The following is a 25,877-nucleotide window of genomic DNA, read 5'->3' on the forward strand; positions in this document are numbered from 1 at the left end:
ATCATGGAATTCGTCCTACTAGTTCTGCATCATTCCATGAAGTGAATGTAGTAGTACAAAATAATTATGAAAATAAAAAATATAGAGGTCGCGGCCGTGGTCGTGGACGTAGTAGGGGACGTGGTCGAGGACGTATTAGTAATCGTTATCATGGTGGTCATAACAATGATACTTCTAACCACCAGAAAAAGAATAACAATGAAAGACAAGAAAGAAGTGGTTAAAATAATCCTTCAAAGATTGTTGAGAATATATACTATTGATGTGGTATAAAGGGGCATTGGTCACGTACTTGTCGTACGTCTGATCATTTAGTGAAACTTTATCAAGCACCTATTAAAAGGAAGGGAAAGAATATGGAGACAAATTTTATATCCCAAAATGATGAAATAGAGGCAAAAGATGAAGATATTCACTATAATACTAAAACTGACCATGCCTACAAGGGTGATAAATTTAATGACCTTAATAATATAACTCAACTAGATGTGGCAGATTTCTTTGAGAATCATTAGAAAAATTGATGTTATTTTGACATTTTTATGTTGTTTTAAGTATATTTTATTTTCTTGCTTAAAGAATAATTTATATATTTAATAAATATTTGCAATATTTCTCATATTATATTTTGTTTGTTTTTATGAAGAATATGAATATTCAACAAAATTTTGATGGACCCAAAATCAATGGAGACATGTGTATTGTAGATAGTGCTACAACACAGACGATACTCAAAGATAAAAAATATTTTTCTCATTTGACAATGAGTAATGCCCATGTTAATTCAATATCGGGTAGTTCAAAACTTATTGAAGGCTCTGGAAGAGCTATTATATTATTACCTAAAGGTACAAAATTTTTCATTGATGATGCTTTATATTCCAATAAGTCTCAAAGAAATTTATTGAGTTTTAAAGATATTCGTCTTAATGGATATCATATTGAGACTATGAATGAGAAAAATGTTGAATATATATATATATATATATATATATATTACAAATGTTGAATGTGGAAAGAAATTTGTTTTGGAGAGGCTACCTGCTTTTTCATCAGGTTTATATTATACACATATTAGTGCAATTGAGTCACATGTTACTATAAACCAGAAGTTTGTAGAACCACATACTTTTACTATTTGGCATGACCGATTAGGCCATCCCAGATCTATTATGATGCGAAGAATCATTGAGAATTCAATTGGACACCCGTTAAAGAACCAAAAGATTATTGAATTCAAGGATTTATCTTGTGTCGCTTGTTCTCAAGGAAAATTGATTATTAGACCATCACCAGCTAAAGTTGGGATTGAATCTCCCACATTTCTGGAACGTATTCAAGGTGATATATGTGGGCCCATTCATCCACCATGTGGACCATTCAGATATTTTATGGTATTAATAGATGCATCTAGTAGGTGGTCACATGTGTGTTTATTATCGACTCGTAACCTAGCGTTTGCGAGACTACTTGCTCAAATAATTTGATTAAGAGCACAATTTCCAGATTATGCAATCAAAACTATTCATCTTGATAATGCTGGTGAGTTTACATCCCAAGCTTTTAATGATTATTGTATGTCAATTGGGATAAAAGTTGAACATCTTGTAGCTCATGTTCATACACAAAACGGTTTAGCTGAATCGTTTATCAAACGCCTCCAACTAATGGCTCGGCCATTGCTCATGAGAACAAAACTCCCTACTACAGCTTGGGGATATGCTATTTTACATGCAGCAGCACTTGTGCGCTTAAGGCCAATAAGTTATAATAAGTACTCTCCATTACAATTGGCTTTTGGTCAGGAGCCAAATATTTCCCATCTTAGAATTTTCGGATGTGCAGTATATGTTTCAATTGCTCCTCCACAATGCACAAAGATGGGTCCTCAAAGGAGGTTGGGAATATATGTTGGTTATGAATCTCTTTCTATAATTAAATATGTTGAACCATTAACTGGAGATTTATTTACTGCACGATTTATTGATTGTCATTTTGATGAAACAACATTCTCAACATTAGGGGAAGAGAAAATAAACTGGTAAAAGAAATTACATGGAATGGATCATCATTATCTCAATTAAATCCTCGTACAAGTTAATGTGAACAAGAAGTTCAAAGGATTATACATTTGCAAAACATTGCCAATCAACTGCCAGATTCATTTATTGGCCTAAAGAGAATTACAAAATCTCACATACCAGTTGAAAATGCTCCAATACGAATTGATATCCTAATAAGGCAAATTGTTAGTGCAAAAGAAAGTAATCCACGCCTGAAGCGTGGAAGGCCAATCGGTTCCAAAGATATAAATCCTTGTAAAAGGAAATGAGCAATTATTCAACATGGTAATATTGTAAAGGCAAATGCCCCTGAAGAGGCCAAAGATATAACTAATCAAAAAACCCCAGAAGAGGTTCAGGTACCTGAAAATGGTGATAACTAAGAAATCTCAATAAGTTATGTTACTTCAAGAAAAAGATGGAACCGAAAAAATATAGTTGCCGACAACAATTTTGCTTAGAATGTTGCTATTGAAATAGCAAAAGAAAATGAGGATCCTAAGCCTAAATCTATTGAGGAATGCATAAATACAAAAGATTGGCCAAAATAGAAAGACGCAATTCAAGCAGAATTAAATTCACTTTCTAAACATGAGGTTTTTGGACCTATAGTCCAAACCCCTAAATATGTAAAGCTGGTAAGATATAAATGGATATTTGTACGAAAAATTAATGAGAAAAATAAAGTCGTAACATATAAATCACGACTTATAGCACAAGGATTTTTGCAAAGACTCGACATTGATTATGAAGAGACATATTCTCCTGTGGTGGATGCAATCACGTTTAGATACCTTATTAGTCTAGCAGTATGTGAAAATTTTGACATACATCTAAAGGATATCGTTACAACTCATTTGTATGGCACACTTGATAGTGAAATTTATATGAAAATCCTAGAAGGATTTAAAATCCCTGAAGGATATAGAGTTTCCCGGGAAAATTGCTTAATCAGATTAAAAAAAGTTTATATGGATTAAAATAATCTGGACGTATGTGGGACAATCCTCTTAGTGAATATTTGTTAAAAGAAGGTTATAAAAATGATCCAATCTGCCCATGTGTTTTTATAAAAAGGTCTGAATCAAACTTTTTGATAATTGCTATTTATGTTGATGATCTAAATATTATTGGAACTCCTGAGCTTCAAAATGAAGTAAATTATTTAAAGAAAGAATTTGAGATGAAAGATCTTGGAATAGAAAAATTTTGTCTTGGCCTGCAGATCGAGCATTTAAAAAGATGCAATTCATGTCCATCAGTCAACTTATACAAAAAAGATCTTAAAAAAATTTTATATGGATAAAGCACATCAATTGAGTACCCCAATGGTTGTACGATTGTTAGATGTAAATAAAGATAAATTTTGTCCTTGTGAGAATGATGAAGAGTTTCTTGGTCCTAATGTACCATATCTAAGTGTCATAGGAGCATTGATGTATCTTGCAAACAACACAAGACCTGATATAGCTTTTGCTGTAAACTTGTTAGTAAGATTTAGTTCTTCTCCAACACGTAGACATTGGAATAGAATTAAACATGTATTTAGATATCTTAGAGGGACCATTGATATGGGGATATTTTATTCAAATGATTCAAAATCCCTATTAGTTGGTTATGCTGATGCTGGATATTTATTGGATCCACATAAAGGTCGATCTCAAACGGGATATTTATTTACATGTGGAGGTACTGCCATATCATGGCGTTCAACAAAGCAAACATTACCTGCTGCCTCTTCAAATCATGCTGAAATAATTGCAATGCATGAGGCAAGCCGAGAGTGTGTTTAACTAAGGTTATTAACCCAACATATCCAGAAGATATAATTTTCCTTTTACAGGAAAATATGCCAACTATCTTATATGAAAATAATGCAGCATGTATAGCTCAATTAAAGGGTGGCTATATCAAAGGTGACAGAACGAAACATATTTCACCAAAATTATTCTTCACTCATGATATTGAGAAGAAGTGTGACATAGAAGTTCAACAATTTATTTCAGTGATAATTTAGCGGATCTTTTTACCAAGGCATTGCCAACTTCAACATTTGAAAGACTACGAAACAAGATTGAAATGCGTCGACTCAAAGATATAATGCGATGTCGTCATTAGGGGAGTCTAAAACATGTTGTACTCTTTTCCTTTAACCAAGGTTTTGTCCCACTAGGTTTTCCTGATAAAGGTTTTTAACAAGGTAATTTGTAATAAGAGATTGTGTACTATTTTTCCTTCAGTAGATTTTTATCCCACATGGTTTTTCCTAATAAAGGTTTTAATGAGGCATTGTTTTCTCTAGTGGACATCCAAGAAGGAGTGTTATAAATAAATGTGAATGTCCATATTCTAACCCCCCATCATTTATGAGGTAAAACCTCCCCTTCATTATGCAATGTTTAATATATGCATTAATGGAGCACTTAAGTAAGCTTCATTTATGGTATTGCATTGAATGTTAATTACTTATAAATTATAAATAGAATCCTTACCTGAGTGAAATAAAAAAAAAAAAGAGAAAAATTCTCTTGTATTTTCATTCACTTTTATTTATTGTTTTATCGTTTTCTTATAACAATATAATGGTATTTTCATCTTTTACTATTTCTATATTAAATGTTTACATAAATGAACTAAAGATACTGTATTTAAGATTTAAACCTAATTTTTGGAAAAGTATTCATTTCGCCTAAAACTCAATTGTTGCTATTTTTCTTTTGGTTTTTAAAATATAATTTTAATATTAAAATTTATTTTCACTCACATCTATAAAATTTGATATTTAATTATTGGTTCTTACTTGGATGTATTTTTGTTGATTAGAAAATGAGAAGTCGAAAATTTTTAAAATTGGAAAATTTTTGAATACACCGAAATGTATTATTGCCGCCATAGTTCCAAAAAACTATCCAGAACCTAAGCAAAAGTTAAATTGAATCTTGTGCCTGTTAAATTAGATTGTTTTTACATTTCTATTAATTAAAATTAATGAATTAAAAATATTATTGTTTTTAATATTAATCTTAGTATAGATTGTTATCATATTTGTATTTTTTTATACAATACCTAAAACTATCCATAATCTCTCATCAACCCTTAAATAGGAAGATAATGCACTTCAACATACTCGAACTCATGTCCTTCTACACTAACAATAATATTGATGTAAGAATTGTCAAATTACATCTGCGATAATATATATATCATTTACTTTGAGAATGAAAATCATCTTTACAAATTTACCCTTTAAAAAAATATAAGTCATGAGAAAAATGTTAACTTTGTTTCCCTCTCTTTTAATACTTTAAACAATCATTGTATCAACAATGGTATTATTTATAAAGAATTTGTTCTAGATCTATTTAATCCTGATAAAACATATCTACTCTTATATCTACTAAAGTTAGTGTTGAGAAGAGAAAGAGACAATCCACATCGACTAACTAATAATTAAATTGTGGCACATAAAAACATTTTCAAAAAGAAATTTATTTTTAAAAATGATTTTCTGTAAAACAAACCATTCTTTAACAAAGAAGGTTTACAACTAATACAACACAATTGTGTCTAATACCTTACTTAAGTGCCCTCTACTTGAATTCATTTTAATATTATTATTCGACTATACAATTAAAACCCATATGAAGTCAATTGCGTTTTAACTCGATTGGTATGAGCATTGTTGTCAAAATAAGAGGACGTGGGTTAGATTGCGCTGAAGTATATTATCCTTCTATTTATGAATTGAGGAGAGAATATTAATAGTTCTAAGTATTGTATCAAGAAAATAGATATAAGATATTTCAAAAAAGAAAAAAAATCACCTGAAAATCTTAAAAAAAATTACAAATTACTCGTAAAAGGATGCACGCAAAATAGCCCATTATTTGGGCAAGACAAAATAGCCCAAATTAAAGCCCATAAAAACGTAAAAAATCCAAAGCTAAGGCCCTAATGTAACCAAGCATGTGGCTACCAATCAGTTCCAAACATGTGGTCGCCGCTCAATCTTAATCACACGTCACAAACTTCTATGTAATCCTCCAAACGCCAAGGGTTAATTCCATCAAATATCCTCAAACTATTGCTCAAAATCTAAATTGATCTTTAAATTTCAAAATATTCTAATTGAGTCTTTAAAGGATAAGTATTGTATAATCAAAGCTTTTTTTTAGCCTAACCATTAATTAAATACTAATTCAGCTTCGACATAGAGTATCTTAAAACATATGGATCGAATTGAAAAATTATGTACCTATCACATTTAATCAAAATTGTCAATGCATTGGATGCACACATGTTAATAAAATTTAAGAAGACTATGCATTTATTTTTAAAATTATCAAATAAAATTTTCTAAATATATTTATAATTTGATTTACCTATTTTAAATATGATATAGTCATATTCATATTGGAATTTAATGCCAAAATTGATGTGTATATTAACTAAAAGACATGATTGTTATAATATTAATACTTCAAGATCACAAATAAAGGATTTTAAAATTCAAGGACAAATTTAAAATTTGGATAGTAATTTAAGGACGTTTGGTGCAGTTAATCCCCTAATCTTTGTCCCTTTTGCTCCTGATGAAACGAAGACTCAATGATTTTTCTCTAATCCAACGGCTCAAATTCTCCCATAATAATATCTTTCGCTAATGCTCTATTATCGTGTCTCTATCTCTACGAATTTTTGCAGATAAAAAACGCTAACTAAAACGAACATATAAATCATCTATTTTTAATTTATATTTTGAAAAAAAGATTATTCCTGATTTTTTTAGGTTTCCGGCAATGTTATCTACTGAATTTCTACGACCGGCGACGATAACATTCCACGGTAAATTCAGCACAAATTCTTACTCTAATCTTCTTTATCTACATGGATTAAACTTCAAAGCCATTCGGTTTAGGGTTTTGCAACAAAAAACGAACCGTTTCTTCCCCAATTCTATCACTTCCACCCTAAAGAACGTCGCCGTTGTGGGAAACCACGAGAGATTAAATCTTTACGGAAGAGGTAAATTAAGGTTCAAAGAGAGCAAAATTTTGGCTAATTGTACGGACAGCAGCGATTCGAAGGCGAGCTCCGGCGAGAAAAATGAAAGCGAAGGTGGGCAAGGAGTGACGCAGAAACAGAGTCCGTCAAATTCGGGGGGTTCGACCAATCAGAGAGGAGAAAAGGGTGGAAGAAGCGGGTTGTGGAGGTCCAAAGGAAAGAAATGGCAGTGGCAACCGATAGTTCAAGCTCAAGAAATTGGTGTTTTGCTTTTACAGTTGGGTGTTGTTATGTTCGTTATGCGACTGCTCCGACCCGGGATTCCGTTGCCCGGGTCCGAGCCTAGGATCCCGACGACTTTTGTCAGCGTTCCTTACAGCGAGTTTTTGAATAAGATTAATAGTAATCAGGTTCAAAAGGTGGAGGTTGATGGAGTTCATGTAATGTTCAAACTGAAGAACGAAGGGAGCGTTCAAGAGAGTGAAATTGGTAAGTTTCAGGAGTCGGAGTCCTTGTTGAGGAGTGTGGCGCCTACAAAGCGAATTGTATATACAACAACTCGGCCTAGTGATATTAAGACTCCATATGAGAAGATGCTGGAAAACGATGTGGAGTTCGGGTCTCCCGATAAGCGATCTGGTGGATTCTTCAACTCTGCATTGGTAAGTTGTGTTTTTTGTTTGTTGTCATGATTTGAATGAAACTAGATTAATTGCTTCTGTTTTTTTAAAAAAAAAAAAAAGAAGAAGCTTTTGTTAGAGTTCTTAATGAGTTAACCAGTTGAATGGTAATGGTTTTGTTGGGGGTAGCAGTTTTTTTGTGGTAGGCTGCCTGATTGAAGTACGTAATCTAGGAGAGGAGAGGATCTTCTCTTGCCTTCTTTGGACTAGGAATCTCAAAGAGTGATCTGATGGGCCCTCTATTATTGGGTAATCTATTTCCTCTTCGGGTGGCAGGAATGTAGAGGTTGTAGTTGGTGGACTATGATTGGTTATAATTTGGGACAAGAATACCTTCAGTTACTCCGTTCACTTGGTTCTTTCTAAATCACGTGTTTGTATACGTCTGTGGAATTTTTTTGATTTGACTTCCTCTCTTTTGCAGATAGCTTTGTTCTATGTTGCTGGTCTTGCGGGACTTCTCCATCGGTTCCCTGTGAATTTTTCTCAGGTTTGAATTTGCTTGTAAGCTCTTTGAGTACATTAATGTTTTTGTAGTACTGATAGTTCTGATTTGAATCATGCATATATGCAGCATACAGCTGGTCAGATTAGGAATCGCAAGACAAGGAGTTCTGGGGGTTCAAAAGCCTCTGAACAAGGTGAAACAATAACTTTCGCTGATGTGGCTGGTGTTGATGAGGCAAAGGAGGAACTTGAAGAAATTGTGGTATTTTAAATATTATTCCACTTAATATGCTACCAGTAATTGATATTTGCAGTGAATGCTCCCTTGAAGTTCTAGTATTGTCTTTATATTCTTATGTTTACTGCCCAGGAATTTCTTAGGAATCCAGACAGGTATATACGGCTTGGTGCTCGTCCTCCACGAGGAGTTCTCCTGGTGAGTTGATACTAGGGACATTAAGCATGATGGGCTTTCTGAAAAAATTAGCTGAAACTATATTTGATGCTGTTGAAGAAGCTTTTGGTCTAAGAAGTCAGGGCCTATGTGAAAAACTTCATTAATATCTGAAAATTCTGGCATTAAGTTTGCTACATCTGTCTCTTACTCTTAGAATATCTTCATCAAAAGCTTTTGGTCCTCTAAAGCTTTCTACTTGTCATTCTTGTCAAGATAAGTTCACAAAGTTTCAGATGGAATTCAGCGTGTTCACTGTCTCCACTTAGTTCTCAGATGCTAGTGTTATATGATGGTTTCCTTGCATGGTTACCTCTTTTCTGAAAACTATAGTCAGTATTTATGATTTTATTTGTGATGCAGGTGGGTCTTCCTGGGACAGGCAAGACTCTTCTAGCAAAAGCTGTGGCTGGTGAGGCAGAAGTTCCATTCATAAGTTGTTCTGCAAGTGAGTTTGTAGAGTTGTATGTTGGCATGGGTGCATCACGAGTTAGAGATCTCTTTGCACGAGCTAAGAAGGAGGCACCATCAATAATTTTTATTGATGAGGTCAGCCTGTGAGCATTATAATTTTGTTGGAACAATATGTTTAACCTCTTTTTTGTACAGTAGAGTTTTGTAACACCTTTCCTTGCACACAGATAGATGCCGTGGCTAAAAGTCGCGATGGTAAATTTCGCATTGTTAGCAATGACGAACGGGAGCAAACTTTGAACCAATTACTCACTGTAACGTTCCCTGCATCATAGTTTTTCTGCTCATGTGGACCTCTTGGCCGTTCCCCTTTGAAGCTAACATTTCTGAACTACATTGCAGGAGATGGATGGATTTGACAGCAATTCCGCTGTGATTGTTCTTGGAGCTACAAACCGTTCTGATGTCTTGGATCCTGCCCTTCGTCGACCAGGGAGATTTGATCGTATTGTTATGGTTTGTATCATGCACTATATTTCAATTGAACTTGCAGAATGTTGGAATCTGCCATATCAACCAGTTCCTTTTTGCTTAACTCGTATCTCATGGAGATTATGTCTGGAATGGTTTCCAGGTAGAGACTCCTGACAGGATTGGAAGAGAAGCTATTATAAAAGTGCATGCCTCCAAGAAGGAACTTCCCCTTGGAGATGATGTTGATCTTGGTGACATTGCCTCTATGACTACTGGTTTTACTGGGTATTTTCTCTTTTACATTGTCATATTTAAGTACACTGCTTCCCAATCTCCTCTTCAGCTTCCTTTCCTCTTCATAAATTTCTACTTGTTGATGATGTGGGGATGACTTAATGAATTTTCTTTTTTTCATTTCGCAGGGCTGATCTTGCAAATCTGGTAAATGAAGCAGCCTTACTCGCTGGAAGAAATAATAAAGTTGTTGTAGAGAGGATTGATTTCATTCAGGCAGTAGAACGATCAATAGCTGTAAGTCTCTCTCTCTTTGATCATTGTTTTGTTTATTTGTTACAGTTTTCTATTGTGACTCCTTATATTACATCCATTGGTTTCAGCTGTTTCCATCTCCAATGTTTTTAAACATTTTTCTTCACATTTTCCCTTGCCTTGAAAGTTAATTTTAATTATTACTCCCATAGCCAATGATGCTATGCAATCTTCTCAGTCTAGTTATTGGCTTTGATTCTTGGTTTTACTTTGTACCATTCATGTTTTGAATTACTTTATCACAAAACACAGATATTTGAGGGCAAAAAAAAAATAAAAAAAATGGAGTTTTTGTGCAATCCTTTTATATTGCTTTTTGCACTTTCTAATGAGACTATCCTTAGGGATAAAGGATATTCTCCAATCTACTGTGATTTACATAGTTCCTCTTAGACATTTGTCTCACAAGATGTGTAATTTTACTAAGGAATTATGAGAAAATACTAAACTGAAATTGAGTGACGAAAAATATTTCATAGGGCATAGAGAAGAAAACTGCCAAATTGAAGGGATGTGAGAAGGCTGTGGTTGCAAGGCATGAAGCTGGCCATGCAGTAGTAGGTACAGCTGTTGCAAACCTTCTTCATGGACAGCCACGTGTTGAGGTAAACAATGGCAATAATTTACTTAATCTCTCTCTCTCTCTTTTTTTTTTTTTTCTTTGTTTGTTCTTGTTAACTCAATTTGAAATTTGAAAATGATAAAAGAAAATATATGAAATTTGAATGGAATCTTAAGTTCTGAGCTTGTGCTGTGTAGTTTAGGAGTGTGTACTGTTCACGTCATGTACCAGAGACGGTCCCAGGGCAATAATTTCTATCTTCCTTGTTAAGAAGATAATTGGCTTCTTAGCCATTGACCTTCCTAATTGTTTGTTTCTCTTTTGGTACTTGGGAGTTGGGGAGGTCTGACAAGACCTAGAGTACAACGCTGACCTCATAAACAGTAGTATACTATTTTCAAATTTTCAAGCAACATTTTGAAAATTAGACTGAAATTGGAGAATTAGATTTCTTTACTTGTTATACAAAATTTTTAATCTTGTTTGGTACAAGTGGGAGGTCCACTTGATCTTTGGTTATACATGGAATTAAGAACAATAATGTTTAACTTATTAAGGTTGGGTTGTTCAATAGTTGTCACAATGGGCTTAAATTATCCCTGCGGCTTTGTTCACATGAAATGGATAATATGGTAACTAGTCAACCCTTTTTGTCTGCAGAAACTGAGCATACTGCCAAGATCTGGAGGAGCATTGGGCTTTACTTATATTCCTCCTACCAATGAGGACAGATATTTACTCTTCATTGATGAGTTACGTGGCCGTTTGGTTACTCTTCTTGGTGGACGTGCTGCAGAGGAAGTTATCTATTCAGGTCGTGTTTCTACTGGTGCACTTGATGATATTAGGCGGGCGACAGACATGGCATTCAAGGCAGTAGCTGAATATGGTCTTAATCAGACTATAGGGCCTCTCTCTTTAGCTACGGTTTCTGGTGGAGGCATGGATGAATCCGGGGGTGGAGTTCCTTGGGGACGAGATCAGGTCCCTTTTTTATACTCTTTTTCATTAAAGTTCAGTTGATCTTTTTTGTTTCCAATTCCTACAGTGTCTGTAATGAAGACTGATCCAAAACGGAACTTGCAGGGACATCTAGTTGATCTTGTCCAAGGAGAGGTGAAGGCATTACTACAGTCTGCCCATGAAGTAGCCCTTTCTGTTGTACGTGCTAATCCAACTGTTTTGGAAGGGCTTGGTGCTCACCTGGAAGGTAATCTGTTTTTGCTACCTGTTTTGTATGTCAAAATTCCTGATCATCCAATTCGTTTTTTCATTCTTTGCTATAAGTTATGAACTTGAGGTGTTTTTCAGAAAATAAAATCTAATGAAAACTTGCAAGGGATCTAATAGGTAGATGATTCCGATAGCCGACTTTCCCTACTTGTTTGCTGTTTGATGAAATATGTATTGCTATTTTGACAATTTCCCTGATGAACTCTTCAGTTCTACTTGTCAGTTCTTTAATGCTATTCACCATTGTTTTGTTTAAATTATCTTAGTACTGATGTAGTTTATATCCTAGTGTAGATAACATTCACACTCTTCAAACGGGTTAATTTTTGTTGTGAAGTCAATATTCTGCATCTTTAAAAAGGGGAAAGGAGATCACTCTTTACTTCATACTATGGTCTAATGCTTCGCTTTATTCAGAAAATGAGAAAGTAGAAGGTGAAGAGCTACAAAAATGGTTGAAATTGGTTGTTGCACCAAAGGAACTAATCATCTTCGTTGAAGGCAAGCAAGAGTCTCTTCTGCCGGTTCAAGCGGGCTCTGGATAAGTGTTTTGCTCATTGCTTGTCAACATTGAGCATTGCATTGAACCAACCGACTATATCTTTCTTTGCACCTTGTCAATGACCATGCTGTGGCTACCGGCATCAAAGCTCCCTTGCGCTTTTTTTTTTTGCATATTTCAGCAAGGTGAGTCCTGGCTTTAGTATTAACACTACGAAGTCTTCTCATTATTTTATTCTCACTACACTTACCAGAGGAAACATAGAGAAGGAAATGGTGAAGCTGAATATTTATTTCCCGAAAAATCCTTCAAGCTTGTCTTCCCGTTCTTGATATTATGGTGATAAGTTCAGGTTGGTCTCCGTCTGTTCTGTTGTACATTGGCTATTATTTTTATCAGTCATAACGGGTGGAGTTTTAACAGTAATTGAGTTGTACACATAATTATTATGTGAAATATAATATAAGATTATTGCACATAATAATGTTGGGTTAAAAAATGTGTCTTCAGAAGAACATTGTACATATAGTATGCTGTAGAAAATACATGCTGTTAATAATAGTTTCCCAAAATGGAACTAAACATTATTTTTGAGCATTGACATGAAACCAGAAGTGTAATTTCCTTCGTCCGAGAACATGACACATCAAATAAAAATATAAAAACAGTATAATTAACAAAACTAATATGATATGCCCAACCCTCATGTTTTGTATTTAGGATTTTGATACATTTAATAATTTATCTTATATTATATCTGTCAATTCAGCAGGTCAGGTTGATTTTGGGTATTGTTAAATTATCAAATCATTTTGGTTTGGTCTAATTTAGAGTTTAAGTGATTTCAGGTTTGATTCTTTCAAGTTTGGGTTATTTTAGTTCATGTTGGTTCTTTTGGGTTAATTGTTCGGACCATTTTGAGTTACGATTGTTTTGGTTTGTTGCCTTTTAGTGTTAAATCAGGTTAAATCGGTGTGAATCAAAATTAAAAATCTATTTATGTTTATCCAAATGTTCTTAATTGATTTATTTTAGATTTTTACATAGGAAAGCATTAGGGAGTATAAGATTATGTTTGATAATTGAAAAGTTTTATAAAATATGTTAAAATTAAATATTTAATATAATTAAATTGTTTAATAAAATATAATATAATCTTAAATGAAATAATAAAACAATTGAATTTATTCTCTATTTAAGTCTGTCTAATTATTTGCATTCTGAGTTAAAATATTGAAAATATTAATATCCAGTTAATTGAATCTTTTAAACGCATTTTAAAACAGAGCCTAAATTAGACGTTTTACCAACTGAAAGCAAAAGCCATCTAATTAAGGGTGGGGTTTCAATATTTTTGACTTTTGCATTTTAAAGTATAAATTATCAAAATATCTTGTTTTTATTAACTATTTAAAATGTATATAAAATTTTGGATTAATTTATATTTCATGTGTCATCATATTAAATCATTTAAATATGATTTTATTATTATATTTAAAATTTTAAATTATTTCATGTCTAATTAAATTTACAAATAATTTATTAATTATTGAAAAATATTTTATGTATAATTATGTTAAATTATTTAAATAATATCTAATTTAATTTAATTTTTAAAATTTTAACATTAGACATTTTAATTTTTCATTTTAAATTTTAACTTAAAATTAAAACCGTCCTTTTTAAATTGGACTTTTCACAAACATATCTTAGCAATAGGCGAAGCTGGCCCTACATCATGAGGAGTTGAGAAGAATGAAGGGTGATGAGTCCGTTGAGGTTTGATATTTTGGCCCTCAAAAATATCAGTGTTGCTTTCAGATCACAGTTTCGTTCTTTTGTCCGCATCCTCGGGAAACAAACAAAGAAGTCCACTCGACCTGTTTACCTTTTCTCTCATTTGGACCACAGTTCAAGCAACAGGTGGCCCAATGTCATCCTTTAATTCCCAATCCTTGTATTCAACAATAAAATATTTAATTCAAGATTAACGTAAAATAGTACGAGTAGGGATTGAGGTCTTTTACAAACATTCCAATGAATTGAATTTTAAATTTTAAATGTTTGGTTTAATTTGAGGAAAATCTTATTTATTATATACATATTATATACATAAAAAATAGTCAGTACAATTTTAGATATAAAAATAAAAAATTAGTAAAATCTTTCGTAAAAAAAATAAAACCTCTTCAAAATAAATAAATTTTTTCCTCTTCTTTACTAAAAATAAGATACGGAAATGATTAAATCTTACCAAATAAATTAGTTTATTACTCACTTGTAAACATGCAGAAAAATAATACTCCTATCAAATGTAGCTAAAGTGTTTTATTTGAATTCTCAAAGTATCAAATATTGTATCAATTATGCTTTTCATCAGTCTAATATTAAATTTGGGTGTTAAATGTCAACTCGAATTTAATATGAAGAATATTTAAAACATATAGATCAAAATTTAAACATGCGTATACCAAATGCATTAATAATAAATTTAATGCGTTAAAAAATATCATTATTAAATTTTAAGAAAATTATATTTTTTCTTTTAGTACATTATATCTAATCTGTTTATATGATAAACATACATGTATTTAGAATTTGACATATTTGTTTTAAATATGATTCTCGTCAAATTTGAGTTAATATTTATATCTATGTTGACAATTAGGCTGATGGAAGGAAGCAATTGATATGATATCGATGCTTTGAAAATTAAATTAGAATGATATAAAGTTTGAGGATTAATTTAAAATATAAGTTATAGTTTAGGGACATATAATGAAATTAACTCTAAAAATGTATATAGAAAATATCTAATAAATGCACCACGTAAGCATGCGCTTTTTCATTATTTTTGAGAGGGGAAAAAAATGTTTCTGTCACTCTTTTACCAATATAAATGGAAGAAGGCTGTGCAGGACGAGTGCTCAGTTACAATTCGAGAGCTCTCTCACTCTCCACTTTAGAGACGCTTAATAGGGATAAGATCTTCCAGGTTCCTCCTCTTTTTTCACTCTTTTTTTTTTTTTAATTTCTTTTGTTTGTTTGGCTGGTGAGAAAATTAAATTAAATCTAAATAAATAGCACATTTTCTTTTTATTCTCCTTTTTTTTCTAGATCACTGCATGCTGGTTTAATTCAAACATAGGCTTGTAATTTTACGTGTTTTTCTTTCTTTCTTTTTATTTGTACTGCCCTGTTATATCAGATACACTGAACCACTAAGGAAGTTGTTGTTTTTTCTTCTTAATTTTGGTAACGTTTTGTGCGATTATAGTAAGTTAATTATTTATAAGTGATAATGGTGAGTTAAAAATCAGCGGTTGGATTTGTATGAGAAGTCTTCTTAAATCTTAATGGATATGCTCTATGCTTATTAATCTTGAATGCCTTTCTATTTTAGTTCTGAAGAAATTCAAATTTTGCCCTATACGAAAAGTAATGTTTACTTGTGCAAAATATCCAAGATTATGCATTTTCTTTAGCATTTTATATGAATACACAGCACACTGAACAGGAGACATATATATTGCATATATATTGTAGATCGAGGGTTTTCACTGAAATGCATAGAACTATGTAATCACATTTACGTCCATCGTGGTGTCCCTTAGATTATTATTTATTAGAAACTAGACTAGAATTCTTCTGTTTATCTGATGAAAACTTTATGAAGTTTGAAATACTAGAGTATAGACCTTCTGTCCTTGCTGGTAATGCTGATTAACGCGGCATTTTTTCTTTTTCATTCTAGGTTTATCTTTTATGCCATTAGTTAATTTATTTGTATATTTAATGTATACAAATTTGTTATTTTTATTCTCAAGAGTAGGCAACGATAATTGCTTTTTTTCTAATCAAATTCGACCTTCACGTCCTGCATTTATCAATTATGTTTGTTCTCGATGTTTTATGTATAGTTAATCATTTGATGATTGTGTGGTGATGATTTATTGATAACTCACGACATGCTTGGTCAATCCAGATATGGCATCGGTGCATGCTAGCTTCACATCAGTTGTATGCAAGAATGGCAACCATTCTGCTCCTTCAAGGTTTCCTTGTACGACCTTCTTACCCGGCTTTGATGTGGTTGGCCGTGTTTCAAATGCTTGTAAGAAGGAAATATGCCCTTCTATGAGTTCAGGTCCTAAAGCCACATTAACTTTTGATCCTCCAACAACCAATTCAGAGAAAAGCAAACAGAAGAAGCATACCATAAATCCTGCTTCCCCTGATTTTATGCCACTTCCATCATTTGAAGAATGTTTCCCAAAGAGCTCAAAAGAATGCAGGTTAATTTAGTTATATATATGCAATTTGTTGGTTCTGTTTTCTTTCCCTTTTGCTTGAAAACATTTTTTATGCGTGATGAACCTTTCAGGGAGGTTATTCATGAAGAATCTGGCCATGTACTCAAGGTTCCCTTTCGAAGGGTTCATTTGACTGGAGATGTGCCAAACTTCGACACATATGACACCAGTGGTCCTCAAAACATCAATCCACGCATTGGTACGATGCTCAACCTTGCTCTCAGCTTCTTGCTCCTTTTTGAAGGACATTAGCTTTTCTTCACTTTGTTTTGCTTAGCCAACTCCCCTCTTATATGTTCTTGATAAATCTTTGATTGTTTGTTTGGGTCTTTACTCCACTATGATTATTTTATGTTCCTTTCATATATTGGATCTCTTGATATTGTTATAGTTTTATGGTCAAGTTAAATGCTAAGTTTTGTACTTGACATCTTTAAACAGGACTCCCTAAATTGCGCAAGGGCTGGGTTGACAGACGGGAAAAACTGGGTGCACCTAGATACACTCAGATGTACTATGCTAAGCAGGGAATCATTACTGAGGAAATGTTATATTGTGCTACTCGTGAGAAGCTTGACCCAGAATTTGTTAGGTCAGAGGTTGCCCGTGGGAGGGCGATCATTCCTTCCAACAAAAAGCACTTAGAGCTGGAACCAATGATAGTTGGACGAAACTTTTTGGTCAAAGTAAATGCAAATATTGGAAACTCAGCCGTTGCAAGTTCAATTGAGGAGGAAGTTTACAAGGTCCAATGGGCAACAATGTGGGGTGCTGATACTGTTATGGATCTCTCAACTGGGCGCCACATTCATGAAACCCGTGAATGGATCCTACGTAACTCTGCTGTGCCTGTTGGGACCGTGCCAATCTATCAAGCACTTGAAAAAGTCAATGGAATTGCTGAAGATCTTAGTTGGGAAGTCTTCAGGGACACCCTGATTGAGCAAGCTGAGCAGGGTGTAGATTACTTCACAATCCATGCTGGGGTACTGCTGCGGTACATTCCCTTAACAGCAAAACGGATGACAGGAATAGTTTCTCGAGGAGGATCTATTCATGCAAAATGGTGCCTGGCGTACCATAAGGAGAATTTTGCTTATGAGCATTGGGATGACATACTTGATATCTGCAACCAATATGATGTGGCGCTTTCAATCGGGGATGGACTAAGACCTGGATCCATATATGATGCCAATGACACTGCACAGTTTGCTGAGCTTTTAACCCAAGGGGAACTGACTCGTAGGGCTTGGGAAAAGGATGTACAGGTATCTCAATGCACCTTGGAAGTGCTCCTTTAGCATTCTGTTCATAAAATGTTTCTAAAGTACTGCTCAATTTGAAGCGTATTACTGGCTTTACATGGTTTTGATTATCTAATAACTTCAACATGATTTTTTTGTTTTTGGTGCTTTTCAGGTAATGAATGAAGGACCTGGACACATCCCAATGCACAAAATTCCAGAAAATATGCAAAAGCAGCTTGAGTGGTGCAATGAAGCACCTTTCTATACCCTTGGTCCTTTGACAACTGATATTGCTCCTGGATATGATCATATCACTTCTGCAATTGGTGCAGCCAATATTGGGGCTCTTGGCACAGCACTTCTGTGTTATGTAACTCCAAAGGAGCACCTTGGGTTGCCAAACAGAGATGATGTAAAGGCTGGTGTAATAGCTTATAAGATAGCTGCCCATGCTGCTGATTTAGCCAAGGGTCATCCTCATGCTCAGGCGTGGGATGATACATTAAGCAAGGCTAGATTTGAGTTCCGATGGATGGACCAGTTTGCATTGTCACTGGACCCCATGACTGCCATGTCCTTCCATGACGAAACCCTGCCATCCGAAGGTGCCAAAGTGGCTCACTTTTGCTCCATGTGTGGACCGAAGTTTTGCTCAATGAAGATAACAGAGGATGTTCGAAAGTACGCTGAGGAGCATGGTTACGGGAACCCCGAGGAAGCTATGCAACATGGGATGGATGCTATGAGTGCTGAATTCCTGGCTGCTGAGAAAACAGTTAGCGGTGAACAACATGGTGAAGTTGGTGGGGAAATCTACCTGCCCGCCAGTTATGTGAACTCTTCTGACAGGTGAAAGTAAAGTACGGTGTTTTAATTTATTATTTTTGAAATTCTCAAAGGAATAATGGCAAGGAAATTAAAGGTTGTCTTCTTCCCTCACGTAGTTTGTCTTATCGGGATTTCCTTGCAGGCTTACATGAATAAGAGGAAATGCTTCAGAATTTCTCGGACCCCTGATGCATCACTAGCTCTATAATAATAGCTATACATGCAGTCTGTTTACTATAATGCTTTAGGTGAGTTACCAGTTTAGTATGTAGAATAATACCCTCTTGAGACATCTGTATATTGTTCTGCTTTGTCTGTTGTGAGTCTCAATTAATAAAAAAGGGTTTCCCCCACAATTTCCATGTCCATTGTAAATTATGTTATCGATGTTGGTATTGACATAAAAACGCACCAGGGGTGCCTGTATCTGCCATTTAGCTCTTTGGCATTTTGGCAGAATGAGGCTGAGAAAGTCCCTTTGAACCTGATCAGGATAATTCCTGCGTAGGGAGTGTGCATTTTTGTTGCTGTTGCTTGAACAGGGATGGAGCTCCTATGTCCAATCGATGGTTTGGGCTACCTCATCCTCCAGGGCAGATAAGGCCGCTCTATGGCCTAACTCACTCCGGTATTTGCCTTATCGATCATGGTTTTAGTAAATCGAAGATTTAATGTTATATTTTAATTTGACATAATTTGATCCCTTATCTTTATAATATTATTAAGTCTAAAATGATAATAAAGTTTGTTTATTTTCATGGCTTCGATTTTCTTTATTATTATTCGGATAGAGCTATGTGAAAATTTAATTGATCATTATCAATCAGTAATAAAATTTACATATCAATTGAATTTTTAAAGTCAATTTTAATAAAAATTTCAGATTGTTACTTTAACGAAAACTACCAACAAGTGTTATTAAATTTGTAGTAAATTACATTTTGATCACTGGACTTTGAAAATGTTTTCATCTTCAACGTAGAGCTAACCCAAAATCCAGTCTTACAATTACCATCTCTCGACTCACTGTTGCATCACCATTCCACCACTATCATCAATCCCCATCGGTCAATCTGATCCTACCCCTGAACCAACATCAAAATCACCATACTCAACTCCCGTAGCTGAGCCTATAAAATATACCTTGTATTTGAAGTGCAATTACTATATCTTGATTGACTTCTGATTTTTTGTTTCAACTACTTGATGTAGTTTGAATGCATCTACTGCAATTGATGCTTTGCTCATTTGCCTTATATTTACGAGTAATTAGATTTCAATGTATTCCTCCATAAGATACAACATATATTAGAGTTTTCATCAGATTTCAAATATAACCTTTGGTTCCAAAAAACTTCTCTTTTTCTTTTTGGTGAATGGAGAGTTCAGAGAAATATTCAAAGAAATAGAATTAATAGATATATAGATTATGATAAGGCTGTAAAGATATGATGTATGTATGCATGTATGAATAAATTATAGACATAATCGAATTTTAATTGGTATGGTTAGAAATATGATGAGCAAACTTTTATTATTTATATTATTGTAGATGCATGCATTAAAAATTGTTATATATCTGTAATAGGCTAATTTTGGCCTGACCCCCAAAAAATAGTAACCGAATAAATAAAGCCAAAAGATGCAATCGGTCGAAAACGAGCCAAAAAGGGTCAATTGAAAGACAATTGTGGCCAAATAAAAAAGATAGAGAAAGCCAAGGAGTTCAAAATTTGTTGACTTGGTAAAAGGCTAAAAATAGGAAGATATGATTTTCTTTTTTGTTTTTATTTTATTTTATTTTATTTTTAAATTATTTAGACTATTTTTAGTAAACCCATGTATATAAATAGGGGTATTTTGTTCTTTGAAAGGGGAAGATTTTTGTATTCCTAGTTCAATATGGAATTGGATTATTCTCTCTTTTCTTATTTCCATTGTAATTGAATTATTTTCTTTTCTCTTTCAATCACGTGGGAATTTTGTCCTTTTCATTTCAATTTCTTCGTTTTTTCTAAATTCGTCTAATTGCTTTTAGCCCTTCCATTTTTTTTATTGTTCTGCAATTAAGTTTTCAATTTTTCTTTGGCCCTAAAATTTGTTTTGACTGCATTTTGGTCCTCCTTGAAGCTGTACGTTTTGGAGGGTGGGGATTATTCCCCTTTTGGTCCTTCGTTGTTATTCGCATGTTCAAATTGGTCCATTTCCTTTTATTTATTTTTGATTTGCCCCAAAATTTTGCTTTAAGGTTCGATTTAATCTTTTTTATTTTAGCTATTTTATTATCAAATTAACTAATTTAATATATTATTGCTATTATTATTATGTTTCTATTTATATTTTTTATTCTAATACTATTATTATTTATCTATTTATATTTCTACTATTATTATATTTCTATTTATTATATTTTTATCTCTATTTATATACTAATATTATTTTCATTATTATTTTTCTTATATATGTTTTTTACTTTTGTTATTAACATTCTATTTATTTATTTATTTATTTTATATTTTTTATTATTATGTATTTTAACTTTTTATATAACGCTCATTTCAAATTTTTATACATTACTTACTTTAATATTTTTATATATTATGTATTTCAAACTTTTTTACACATTATATATTTTGAATTGTTTATATATTATTTTTAAAGAGTTTTGTATATTATTTTATCTTGAATGGATACCAATTTTTTTAAATTATTTTATATACTTTAGATCGCTTTTATAACATCCATTTTAAATTCTTTTTATGTATCATTTGCTTAGAATTGTTTTATATTTTATTTTAGATTTTCTTACTTTGTATTTATTTGTTATTTGTGATTCATTATTATAACATTTTGTTTATGAATTATTACTTTGCATTGTACATTATTATTCCATCGCATTTTATTTGCTTAAAAGATTGTGTTTTAATATCGTTTAAGTTTTAAAATCATTTTATTCAAAAGTTTTCAAAATAAGGCAATACTCGGTATTTGGCATCTTCGAGAAGATTGTGCCCTAACTTACTGGGTTCCAATTTCCCTCGTTGAATCTAAGTAACTGAGTACCCCTTTTTCAATCAAAACGCATAAGTTTCAAATAAAAACTTATTCTCAGGAATTCGAGGTGTTGTGTCCTAATTCACTGAATATGACATTTTGTATCTCGAGATAAGGATTTCTAAAAAAATAAAAGCAATGTTCTACGTTTAGAAATCCGAGAAATCGTGCCCTAACGTGTTGGGTTTTGGTTTTTCGTTGGACCAAATAATCGAATATCCTTTTGTAATTTTCAAATGTATGAGCTTTTGGAAATCAAGAATTGATCGTGGTTTCGAAGGTTTAAAGAATCATGTCCTAACGTGCTGGATGTGATATTATATTCCTTCGAAACAAGAGAATTTTAATGTTCAATTTGAGTTATTCAAATGTTTTAAAAGAAATTGTATTTCAAAATATTTTTTTTTTAAATTTTAGACAATAGGACATTAATTAATCAATTGGTACCAATTTTGGGCGTTACGAGGGTGCTAACCCTTCCTCGTGCATAACCGACTCCCGAACCCTTTTTTCTCGAATTTCGTAGACTCAAAATCATTGTTTTAATAAATCAAAATGTTTTATTAAAATAATCAATTCAAGGTGATCCGATCACACCTCGAAAAAGATCGGTGGCGACTCCATTTTTGTTTTAAGTCGACTCCCGTTTTTCAAATAAAAAAATGGCATCGACAATATCTATTAAATAAGGTTTTTAATATAACAGTTCTTAAAACCTTTTTTAAATTGTGTAATAGAAAGAAACTTAGATTAAGACATTTATAGGTTTGAGGTTGTCAAGCGAAAAGAAAAATATATAGTCCACGAAAGAAAATTAAATTATCATATGATAGATGGATACTTGACAATGATCGTAAAACTAATAATACCAGTTTCCTTGACAATGATGTAATTAGTGGAAATGCTTCAAAATAAGTTGTGGATATTCAATAAATTAAGTAAAAATTTTTACACATATAAATGTTCGTTTATCTACAACTATCACAAATATTGTTCTAGCAATTAAAGAATGTCCTAATAATGTTGCACGATATTTAAATAATGAAATACTCGTAGAGGAAACTAGCTCACCGAGATCTGATAAAATTGAACTTCAAAAAATACCATTAAGAAGTTCTTAAAAAGAGAAAATCATGTATTACTTATGATTATATGATTTATTTATAAGAGTCAGATTTTGATATTAGAATCAATAAGGATTTAGTTTTTTTACAAGTCATAAATAGTGATGAATTTAAAAAATAGTTTGATGCCTTGAAAAATGCGATGAAATTTATGGAGCAAAATAAAAGTTTGAGATATTGTCAAATTGTCAAAAAGTTTAAAACAAATGGTTAATATTTAGTATAGTGGCAACATACTTTTTTATTTTATAACCAGCCTTGAAAAATTGACACGCGTCTCTTTTTTTATTAAATATAAACATATTTAAATATTTTACTATACATTTGTTAACCTATTAACTCTGCTTGTGGAGTTTAAAAACTCCACTAATAGCATACTCAATAATTTCTCCAAAACAAATTGGATGTGAATGGTTTTTAAAATCAAAGGTGACTCAAATGGCAATATCGAACGATATGAAGCTAGGCTTGTTGCATAGGTTATATCCAAAAAGATGGTATGGATTATAATGAGACTTTCTTGTTAGTCTCTAAGATAGATTTTAAGAAGTAATATGATATTGGTAACTCATTATAACTTAGAGTTACACCAAATAAATGTGAAAATAACCTTTCTAAATAGAGATGTTGAGGAAGATGTTTATGTAGACCAACCTACAAGATTTTTAGTTGAAGGAAAATGTCATATGGTGTGTAAACTAAAGAAACCAATATATAGACTTAAACAAGCTTCACGAGAATGATACATCAAGTTTAATGATACAACAAAATAATTGAGTTTTCAAGAAAATATCGTTGTTCGATGTATATATTAAAAGATCGATGAGAGCAATGTATTTATTTTTAGTTTTTTATGTTGATGATATTTTGCTTTCCACTAATAATTTAACAATATTGTGTGAAACAAAAGTTTTTCTCTCAAATAACTTTGAAATAAAAGATATAATAAAGACATTCTCTGTAATAGGAATTAAAATATTTCATAATAGATCACAAATATTGTTAGGATTATCTAAGAAAATATTATATCAAAGTAGTTTTAGATCTTTAATACACATAATTGTTCAATAAAAATTGTTCATATAAAAAAAAAAGGAAAAATTTAATCTTTGCAGTGTCCAAAGAATGATGCAAACAAAAAGTAATAGAATCAATTCACTGTGCTTCTGTTGTAGGTAGTTTGATATATATCAAGACCTACACAAAACTCGATATTAACTTTGTAGTTGATATATTTGGCAGGTATCAAAGTAATCTTTTGATAAGTGCTAAAAGTAACATATTTTAATCGCATTCTTAATGCGATTTTAGGTGATTATTCGATGTTAATGGTGAGTTTTATGCTCCTAATAATTTAAATTCATGTTTTTATACTTAGGAGAGCATTTGGAGCAAAAAGAGTGAAAAACGAGCGAAAATCGAAAAGATCAGAGTAAGATACATGAGCCATATGGGCTGACCCCTTCCACACTGCCATGTGAATCATACGGGCTGCCATATAACCATGTAGTAGATCATGTCAATTTCACAAATTGGAACTCCGAGCTGTGGAAAAACGTAATTTTTAAATTTTCGAGCATTCTAATACGTATATATAAAAAAAATAAGAAGATAAGAGTGAGTCGTCATGGAATACTCAACAAAACAACTTGAAAAACACCATTGAAGCCAATTCTGAAGCAGATTTCCATCAAGATTGAAGATTATCATGAGTTTCTTTATTTCTTTCGGTTATACTGTGTCTAGGATTTTTTTATTTTTAAGCATGAACTAATTTTCTAAATACCTAAGGGAGATAAACCCTATGATGAATTTTGTCTTTTGATTTTTATTTTACACAATAAATACTTAGATATTGTTCTCAATTATGTGTGCTTAATTCTTGGTTTGATATTTCTAGATTATTGGTCCATGTTTGATGTGCTTAAATCAAAGGAGGAATAGACTCTGTTTAAGAGTAGATCTTCCATAATTGAGTGGAGTTGCATGCAATCCTAGAAATAGGACGACATAAATCTACCGGATTAGAGTCAAATCTAATAGGGGAATCCATAAATCGAGTTAATGTGATAATAGGGATTTTAATTAGAAAGAAATTTTAATTAATTAACCAAGAGTCAGTTACTCTTACTCTCGAAAGAGATATTAGCATAATTTAGGGATTTATATGGATCAAGATACTAAGTAAAGAAATTGCGTAATTTAGATTGATAGTGACATATGAAATCTAGGTGAATTCTTTCCTGGGTTTTGTTTCACTTCTTGGTTGTTAATTGTTTATTTTCATGTTTTATTCTTTGCTCGCGTTTGTTAGCAGTTAATTTTAGTTTTCAATCAATCATTCAAATTTATTGGTTAAATAACAAAAAGAAGATAATTACTAGTACTTAGTCTTCATGGAAACAATATCTTTTCTCACTATAATTATACAATTAATTGATAAGTGCATTTGCCTTAGTCAAATTTTTAGTTAATTCACGATGCATCATCTTTGAATTGATCACTAGAAGGTTGCAAAAGAGTTTTACTTTATCTACAAAGAAAAAGAATTATATGCTCATGTATAAAAGATTTGGTAAACTAAAAGGAATAAATATTCAGATTCGGATATTTCTAGATGCATTGGGTAGAAAATTTATTTTTAGCTATTTGTTTTTATTTGCTAAAGGAGACAAATCGTAGAAAGTGTTAAAGCAATGTGACATTACATCATCTACAAGGGAAGTAGAGTTTATGGCATGTTTTGGGCCATTATCTATGCATTATGGTTGCGAAACTTTATTTTAGGGCTTGGGGTAATTGACATTATTATTAAGTCATTGAAAACTTATTGTAATAATTTCGTAGCATTGTTTTTCTCTAAAACATATGGAATTAAAATATATTACTGTCAATGAGGAAGTTTAAAAACAAAAAAGTGTTCGTAGAG

At 32.4% G+C, this 25,877-nt stretch overlaps 2 protein-coding genes across 5 annotated transcripts; both read left to right on the forward strand.

Annotated features, from left to right (window-relative positions):
* The first annotated feature begins 6,677 nt into the window (after positions 1-6,677).
* On the forward strand, positions 6,678-12,964 carry LOC108482967 (ATP-dependent zinc metalloprotease FTSH 7, chloroplastic-like). Of its 2 annotated transcripts, none has more exons than XM_017786096.2 (13): positions 6,678-7,729; positions 8,172-8,237; positions 8,322-8,456; positions 8,565-8,630; positions 9,012-9,197; positions 9,290-9,376; positions 9,465-9,578; positions 9,697-9,821; positions 9,959-10,067; positions 10,565-10,690; positions 11,308-11,631; positions 11,734-11,857; positions 12,175-12,964. In XM_017786096.2, the coding sequence occupies exons 1-13, from the start codon at positions 6,863-6,865 to the stop codon at positions 12,201-12,203; spliced, it is 2,358 nt and encodes a 785-aa protein (XP_017641585.1). In that variant the 5' UTR covers positions 6,678-6,862; the 3' UTR covers positions 12,204-12,964. The 2 variants fall into 2 exon arrangements, with proteins under 2 accessions (XP_017641585.1, XP_017641584.1); XM_017786095.2 differs by having other exon boundaries at positions 6,679-7,729; positions 12,298-12,964.
* A 2,241-nt stretch (positions 12,965-15,205) lies between these two features.
* LOC108482968 (phosphomethylpyrimidine synthase, chloroplastic) lies at positions 15,206-19,528 on the forward strand. 3 transcript variants are annotated; one of them, XR_001870985.2, is made up of 7 exons: positions 15,207-15,377; positions 16,368-16,677; positions 16,767-16,894; positions 17,137-17,963; positions 18,115-18,791; positions 18,913-19,018; positions 19,186-19,528. XR_001870985.2 is itself a non-coding variant. In XM_017786099.2 (6 exons), the coding sequence occupies exons 2-5, from the start codon at positions 16,370-16,372 to the stop codon at positions 18,793-18,795; spliced, it is 1,944 nt and encodes a 647-aa protein (XP_017641588.1). In that variant the 5' UTR covers positions 15,206-15,377; positions 16,368-16,369; the 3' UTR covers positions 18,796-18,802; positions 18,913-19,126. The 3 variants fall into 3 exon arrangements, 2 of the variants coding, with proteins under 2 accessions (XP_017641588.1, XP_017641586.1); XM_017786099.2 differs by lacking the exon at positions 19,186-19,528 and having other exon boundaries at positions 15,206-15,377; positions 18,115-18,802; positions 18,913-19,126; XM_017786097.2 differs by lacking the exon at positions 19,186-19,528 and having other exon boundaries at positions 15,208-15,377; positions 18,913-19,126.
* The last annotated feature ends 6,349 nt before the right edge of the window (positions 19,529-25,877 follow it).

Source organism: Gossypium arboreum, chromosome 1, assembly GCF_025698485.1.
Source record: "Gossypium arboreum isolate Shixiya-1 chromosome 1, ASM2569848v2, whole genome shotgun sequence".
Taxonomy (NCBI): domain Eukaryota; kingdom Viridiplantae; phylum Streptophyta; class Magnoliopsida; order Malvales; family Malvaceae; genus Gossypium; species Gossypium arboreum.

Bases quoted from the DNA above. Each gene is read 5' to 3' on its own strand.
- LOC108482967 (XM_017786095.2), top strand. From the start codon at position 6,863: ATGTTATCTACTGAATTTCTACGACCGGCGACGATAACATTCCACGGT. The intron at 11,632-11,733 runs GTCCCTTTTTTA...CGGAACTTGCAG, and splicing joins TTCCTTGGGGACGAGATCAG to GGACATCTAGTTGATCTTGT. The intron at 11,858-12,297 runs GTAATCTGTTTT...CGCTTTATTCAG, and splicing joins GCTTGGTGCTCACCTGGAAG to AAAATGAGAAAGTAGAAGGT.
- LOC108482968 (XM_017786097.2), top strand. From the start codon at position 16,370: ATGGCATCGGTGCATGCTAGCTTCACATCAGTTGTATGCAAGAATGGC. The intron at 16,678-16,766 runs GTTAATTTAGTT...TGAACCTTTCAG, and splicing joins AAGAGCTCAAAAGAATGCAG to GGAGGTTATTCATGAAGAAT. The intron at 17,964-18,114 runs GTATCTCAATGC...GGTGCTTTTCAG, and splicing joins CTTGGGAAAAGGATGTACAG to GTAATGAATGAAGGACCTGG.